This window comes from Cariama cristata, unplaced genomic scaffold, assembly GCF_000690535.1.
Source record: "Cariama cristata isolate BGI_N322 unplaced genomic scaffold, ASM69053v1 scaffold17841, whole genome shotgun sequence".
Lineage (NCBI taxonomy): Eukaryota > Metazoa > Chordata > Aves > Cariamiformes > Cariamidae > Cariama > Cariama cristata.
Genome location: NW_009597781.1, coordinates 75092 through 82940, shown reverse-complemented (window position 1 = coordinate 82940; position 7849 = coordinate 75092). Strand labels below are relative to the sequence as shown.

Genomic DNA, 7849 nt, shown 5'->3' with positions numbered 1-7849 from the left:
AGGAACTACGCCAAGTTGCATTACCTCAGCTTTTTTGTGCACTAGGAACATACATGTGGATGTTATCTGTTCTGAGGCATGAGAAATTTTTGTCGTAAGTTAATCATTTAGTTTATAAATGAGAGGCAAAACATACTTTAAATAAAGTGGTAAGACAAGTCAAAACACATCTAACTGTGTAGGTTAACAGGCTGGCCATAAACAAAATAAAATATACACACACAGTTTAGTAAACCCCAGAAAACTAAAGCAATAAGCTCCTTAAAGCTCAAAAACAACACAGAAAGTGAAACTAAAATTAAGCTTTGAAAAAAATCAAAGTAATTTTTAAGTGAAGACTTCAGAGAGAGAGGTAGTTTTTCTACAACTGACAAACAAAAACCCCAAACATTTATTAGATTTAAACCCAAGCCTTTGTAATTACAAGTTTGCAATTAGCAGGTTTCTAACTGCTCCAACTGTTCCTGAACCAACACCAGTTTTTATTATTTTCTAATCTTCCTTTTCTAATTATCAACTTCATTTCAATATAAATGAATGCGTCTGTGTCTAGATTTCCTTCCCAACTTCCTTAGCACATGTTCCCACTCCTCCATGGCAGAAATTTTCTACTTTGTTTGAATACAAAGAGTACAAGGGAAAGATGACTAATGAATGGAGATGCTAGGAGCATTAGCTCAATTCAGATGGCCTGAAACCGGTCAATAGCAAGGCTGGCTAAAGGCGATCAACACAAAATGTTGGCGAGTGGAAAAGAACGTTACAAAACCAAAAAGTAGTGAGTACTGAGGTTTTTGGTTTGTTAAACACCTGAAAGTTTCTTCAACCAATTTCTGTTTAACTTTGAAAAGGAAAGGGCTACCAATAGTTTAAAATATTGAAATGCACTGTCTCCCAACACAGGGAGCCATTTAAAAGAAAATAGGTAGTCTAACTTCACATATTGATACATGAGCAGGTAACATCCACAACACATCTCAAGTTGTGACTAAGTCATGACTATCTCTTTATGAAAGTGTGTTTGAAGAGCACGATTCAGTAAACAAAAAGTTTCTTTTCAGATATCCAGGTATCTTTTAAATTTCTCAAAATCCAGCTTTCACAAATCTGCCATTTGGAAGGAAAAGAATATCGAGGCACCACATAGGCAGCAGAGGACTTTTAAAAAAAAAAACCAACCACCAAAAAAACCCAAAACACCAAAACACTTTCAGTCAGGTTCACTCTTGCCTTCAAGAAACAGGTTAATGATAAGAAGCAAAGCTGAGCTATCCTGACTTTGTGAAACATACAACCACCCTGCCTCATTCTAGTGATCATGTACAAGATAAAAAGCCATTTAAAGCAAGCCTTCTAAATTCTATTTGAAAAAACAACAACAAACTCCACAAAAAAACAAACCACAGCTGCTTCACTTTGTAGTTTAGGAAAAGGAAAAAATAACAGTAACACTAGAGAGTGCTCTCAGAAGCGCAATATAGAATTGGACCTTTTTTTTTCCCCCAAATACGGACAAGATAAAACACCTCTTGGGACACAAAAACAACCAGAGAATAAAACTTTCAATATTATATTAAATGAAGACATCTCTGCCTGAATAAATATTTTGCTTTATAAAAGGGATTCTGCTCAAGAAGGCTGTTTCCTATAGTACTTGAATATTCACACAAGTGTTGCATTTCTTACCGGTACCCTGCTAAGAGGAGGCTTTGAAGGAGAGGTCCCTGGCTTGACTACTGCTGTTGCAATGCTGCTTGATGCCGAAATATAGCTGACCGGGGTGATCACTTGCCCAGGAGTGGCAACTGGTGTCAGCACTGGCAAGCCAGTTGGTCCAAGAGGCAAACTGCTCGGAGGTATGCAAGTGCTAATGGATGTCAGGGGTTTTGTTGGTGCAACAACAGTGGTTGGTATCGCAGGAATAACTGTAGTTTCCATTACCAATGATGTCTCCAGAGATACTGATGGATGCGCTGCTCCCATATTACCATGTTCACTGAAGAGAGACCGTAGCTTTTCTTCCAGGGTCTTTATATCATCAATACCAGGAGCTTTAGACTGAGCATCAGCATCAGCCTCCAGACAGTGAATATGAGGCTGATTAGGTAACGGAGCTGGTTGAGGCTGGCTATGTATCAACGTTTGCTGTACTGCAGGCAAGTTAGTGACTGGTTGTGGTAAGACACCAGGTAAGGGAACCTGGGGCAACATGGGTGTTGCACCTGGAATCTGGGGTAGAACAGATGTTGACGTAATTCCTGATGGGACAAGTAAGGGATGTATCACTGGCTGAGTGACTGAACCACATATGCTTGTTGCTGCTGAGGATGGTAAAGGTGCAGAGACTGGAAGAGACAACCCAGCTGCATTGCAGAGCTGTGAGTTATCCATAGACTGCCCACTCTCAGGTAGTGGCTGTGGAGCACTTACAACTGTTGTTTCTGCCAGACTGGAGACACAGCCACTGCTACTAAGCTGAGGAAGCTGCAAAGCCACATTGTGAGCCAGAGACAGGGCAACAGATGTCTGTGGTGCTGCCATACTACTTACAATCTGAGGAGTAGACTGAGATGTCACAGCTGGTACAACTACACCAAGACCAGTGACACCAGGAGCCTGGGTAGATGGCAGTGCCAAAGACGACGGTGTGCTCATACTGGGGACAATGTCTCCAGTCACTGGTTGAGCAGGCTGGGATGTGGCAGGTAAGGAGAAAGAAGCAGGGGCGCTCACACTGGAAGTGACACCAGTCGATGGCTGTCCAGATTGTGAGGCTGGAGGTGGAGAAATAGAGCTTGGCACATTTGCGCTTGGTGCAACTCCAACAGTTGCACTTTCTGAAGGCAAAGTAACAGATCCTGGAAGAGAAACACCTGTGCTGGAGGGAACAGATACTGAAGCAGCAGCCACAGATGCAGCAGGTGCACTACTGCCTGCCGTGGTAGAAAGTGCAGGTGGAAATGGTGGTATTGTTTGATTGAACACTGGAGGAGCTGTACTAGGTCCTTCTGTCATTTGAGCATGTCCCATCTCAGAGAAAGCTTGCTGCAAGCTCAATGATGATGCCGAGTGGGAGAGATTCATTCCAGGACCATGTAGTGGAGATGCAGCAACTAGAAGAACAGAAAGATGTCAGTCCACCTGGAAAAGTTCATTAAAGTATTACTGTCCACTGCTGGACTAAGATCACATTTACCTCTCAGCATAATAAAAAAAAAATTACAAATCCAGGCTTACATTAAAATACAGAATTAAGCTTTCAGAGTCTTGCAGACAGCCCATCAGCACTTTTTCCCCCAACAATCCTGCATACTATCACCCAAATTATAATCACTTCTAACCAGCACAGATAGTTCCTTACCTCCCCAAGTACTTTAAAAGGTCTTTAGGAAGAGTTTAGTTAACTAACTTCATAGTTTTTATGAACATGTCTTAGCCATCCGATTTTAAGGGTTTAGTTTAGATAACTTACTCATGTCCGGAGTTTCTTTTCCTCCAGGAACAGCAGATGTGAAAAAGCCCTGTTCTTTTAACCGACTCTCAGGGACAGGGCTGACAATAAACCGTCTTCCTGCAGAATGGACAACCTGGGTAAAGGAGCTAGGAGGAACCCCTAAACAGAAAGAAGTTAGATGTTTAGTGATACATGGTTGTAACTAAATACATAACCTGCAATATGGAATGTGCACTCCATCATACAAAATAAAAACTTGGCTGCACCCATCCGCTGAAAGAGAAAAAGGTAATCGTTGAAAGAATCACAAAAGACTTACCTATTCTTTGTGGCATGGAAGATGTAGGATCTGGCTGTTTGAACTCTAATTTCTGTAAAGTAAGATAAAATTTAAAGTTCTATTCTGAAACAGAAACCCACAAGATAGTTCTTAAAATGCTAGCTTACTGAAATGTGGGCATTTAAGGTAAGAAGTACCTTGGACCCAAGCACCATTGCCAAACTAGTGGAATTCTGCCCAGATAAGTGTCAGCTACAGTGCTTTTAGAGCTTCTCAGCTTAGTGATCATCAATATAACAAACTGATCTAAACATTCTTCTGTTAAAATGCAGTCCAACTGATTTCCTTAAACATTTTGCAGAGAAACGAATGTTTCAAATTAGTTCTGGGTGGAAATAAGGCAGAGATTCAGGAAACGTCACCCCTTCTTATTCCCAGCAACCAGTTTCAAAACCTGTGTTTCCTAACTGAGCCATTCAATATCTCAGCAGCACACTGGGTAGAAGGCCTGAGTCCAGGCTCTCAGTGTTTAGCGAGAAGCACAGGGCTGGGGGTTTTAGTGTCCTACCTCACAATAACCTCAAATCCAAGAAGCCTCAGCATTTAAGAATGTCTGTTCAGCAGACTGTTAGGAGATTCAGCGGCTTTAGAAGTGTTAGAACATGTTAAAAAACAAGAGGTCTACATTATTTAACTTTCTAAATGAATTTTAGGCTCTCACTCCAATATGAAGCTTTCTCTGCTTGTCTTCTCATTTAATTATTAAGCTTCGATATTTGTCATGAAAGAAAGTTTCAGTTTCTAGTTAGCTCTACTCACAAAACTATACCACCCAAAATGGAAAATACAAATAGCTGAGGCAATCTGTCCTTTACATACCTGTGACCCTGGAAAGAAGCCATCATCTTTTGTCCGCATACTCTCCAAACCCTGATCACCTTCTGGCTCCACACTTACATCCTCACTTAGCATTTCATCTGCTTTCTCAATAATCTCTCGTACCTGTTCTACAAATGAGTCTCTCTCAGTTGCTAAAATAAACTCATTCTGCACCTGTAAAGAGAACAAAGCAACAATAATTTTCCACAAATTATTTCAAAACAATATATTCAATAACCATAATTTACTTTTGGTGTTACTGTTTGTCCTTCTTTCACTGTTCTTATGCACAACATAAAGATGGCGACACCTTAGAGAAAAACAATTGCTCCTAAAATTATCTCCAGCACAGAAGTATCTACCCAGGTTTACTCTTTGCTGTGGAACAACATTCAATCTCACTTCTTCATCAAACCATCACCTCAATCGTTACTTAGCACAGTGAAATTTTAAATTAGCAGCCTTATTTTACTGTAGTTCCTCCTATCTAATGTAAAGTACATTAATAGCCACATTTAAAGGGAACTGTATTAAAAAAACTTGAAAATTCTGTATTGCAAGATGTGTTCTGTGCTTCTCTCTTTCCATGCTGTATAGAAGTTATACTCCATGCAGGTTGCACATCACTAACTCAAAGTCTGGCTGTAGCACGTAAATGCAAGTATTAATTATGTTCCCAATACAGGGAGAGGAAGATTGCTCAGCCTATCTAGTTTCAATACATTATATTGCTTTATAAAAATACATTCTGCTGCTTATGCTGGAGGAAACAAGTTTAAGTAAGTACACTTGGCCTTTAGAAAGACATTCTTAGTTTGGTCTGACCCATCAGGAAATTCTGTCTCCTGAAATAATGCACAGTAAAACTCTCAGAGACAGCCTATGAATCAGAAGTAAAGCTGCCAGTCACAGTATCTCTGCTGAGAAAGAGAAAGGGACTTAAAGGTAAAGCCTGAGACATTGCTTCTACATCAAGTTTCTGGGATGCTGGTTCAGAAAAAGGAAAGACAAGCATGATGTGCTTATATCAGCCTTTGTAATGTAGAATACTTGCCACTTAAAGAAACCTTTAGTGCTTTAAGTCGAGCAATGACAGACACCAATGTGGGGTATGCCTAATAGTATCCTGACTAAAAGGAAACCAGAAAGTCTTACAATCAAATGTTTCCTCAATATTCAACAAGAAACCAATGAGCACAAAGTTCCAGATTCAGTTGTCTAAATTAGGTTGCACCCTTTCAACTATGTGACTGCCTTCTGGATACAGAGTTCACTTATTTTCCTTCTACTCACCTTCAAATATTTGTGGGGTTTGTTGTTGGGGGTGTGGGGGGGTGGGTGTTGCCTTTTGTTTGGTTGGGTTTTTTTTCAAATCAATCATACTCTCTTATTCCTCCACAGGATCACTTTAGGTATGAGGTGGAGTAAGACAACTGTCATCTGTGTATTCTCTCCATATTTCTTGGCACTTGACTTCACATTACTGACTTGTTTACGCTGCCAAGACACATACATAGCCAAGAACCAACTTCTCCCCCTTTCTCAGAAAGCCATTAGTGGCAAAGAGATCATTTCTCCTGTGTCACACTTGTCAAAAGGAAGCAAATCAGTGAGTCCATCACACACCACCCAATATTTTGCCACCTCTCTAAGCTAAAAGGTGAATGTTGCAGAGGTGTCTAAGAAGCTGGCAAAAGATACTGCTTTTTGTCATCCGCCTTGCTTCAGTAACACTAAAACAATCTCAGTTTCATTCAGATCCTACCAGCCCAAGAATACAAGTTTAAATTTAAAAAAAAAACAGCGGTGGGGGAGGTTCTATTCCATGGTACACAGTACTCTCATTTACATGCATCTCTACAGGGAAAGTTCTTTTCTATGCTTGACCTTTATACATTGGAGACATTTTTTCCTTTGAGAAAGTCAAAAGCAACATCAGTCATTACTGACTTGAAGAAAGCAGAAAGTGATTCCCATTCCTTACTTCAAGGGCAGAACCTTGCCACTTCAGTTGAGAAGAATAGCAAAACACTCAAAGATTAAATGTAAGTTTTAAAGATCTAGCAATGTTGGCTCTTAGAAAAGCAAATAGAATTTTTTTAACCTGGCACGTTCAGAAAATTATTTGCAGTTTTTCAAAAAATTAGATAGCAAAAAACTAAAAGCAGGTTTACTTGATAAAACTGCAATTCTAAGGTAAATATTGATGTAAATTTTCATGTGAACCAAGCATGCAATATTAACTGTCAATTTGGTATACCACTCTGTGCCCAGAGTTCTAGTTCTGCTTGTGTATCAAAATAAGGTGGTATGGAAAGTGCTACATGGAAGAGCAATTTTGAAACACAAGTGAGAAAATAAAACTGCTTATATTACTACTGTGATTAAGACTGGATTCAATTCTTCATTGCCAAAATATATCTTACCATAATTGAAGCTATTTCCTCAGGGTTGTCACCATCCAAATCAAATTTGAAAGTAACCATTTTCCGATTGTGTGTCTCTAGCTGGCATTCCACTACCCGATCACCTTTATTTGAAACCTGAAGCAAAGAAAACAATAGTTCAAACCAAAAGCATGAGAATCTAAGACTTGTGCTTTAAAGTTCACAGAGATAAACCAACAGCACTGGTCTAACACATTCTCTCTTTCCAGTCTAATAAATCATGCCATATACAGGATCATTTTTTCTGAGGATACATCAAATACTCTGGAATAGTCTGTGGAATCACTGGTGGCTAAGCAAGCCAATTTTGCTATATCTAATGCTCCAAAAAGCTCTTAATAGATGTTTGGAACGCTGACTCCAGAAGTAGAAGAAATACACTGGGTAGCTTGTGTGTTCAGTGGGTGGGAACAGGGAACAAAACCGCAGAAAACACACATTCCTTGAAGGAAAAGAAACTTTCTGAAGCTCAAAAAAGGTATCATCATTACAAAACCATCACTAAAATAAAAATACTCACATTTAGAATTCTCAGTTTTGGCCTAGCGGTCTTCTCATGGCGAGAGCGACTGCGAACAGACCTCCGCATATGACGCTTAGTAGTCCTCCCTTCATGCCTTCCACTAGAAGCTGGAACATTCTCATTGCCATCACTCAATCCTGAAGCAACATCAGAATGTGCACTAAAACAAACAAAACAACTTTACATTAGTATCCAAGCAATCCATAACTGCAACAATAGTTTACCCTACCAGATGGTATTCTCTTCTGCATAGCGCTAGACGTCTG

The 7849-nt window shown here is 39.7% G+C and overlaps 1 protein-coding gene across 1 annotated transcript in view; it reads right to left on the bottom strand.

Annotated features, from left to right (window-relative positions):
• WNK1 (WNK lysine deficient protein kinase 1) overlaps positions 1–7849 on the bottom strand; it is a gene marked incomplete at its 5' end in the record, with an annotated part of 103468 nt that overhangs the window by 20532 nt on the left and 75087 nt on the right. The window contains 6 exons of the mRNA XM_009709052.1: positions 1687–3113; positions 3473–3613; positions 3774–3825; positions 4614–4787; positions 7040–7156; positions 7581–7743. Of these exons, the coding sequence (XP_009707354.1) occupies positions 1687–3113; positions 3473–3613; positions 3774–3825; positions 4614–4787; positions 7040–7156; positions 7581–7743 (2074 nt within the window). The remainder of the gene's footprint in view (positions 1–1686; positions 3114–3472; positions 3614–3773; positions 3826–4613; positions 4788–7039; positions 7157–7580; positions 7744–7849) is intronic.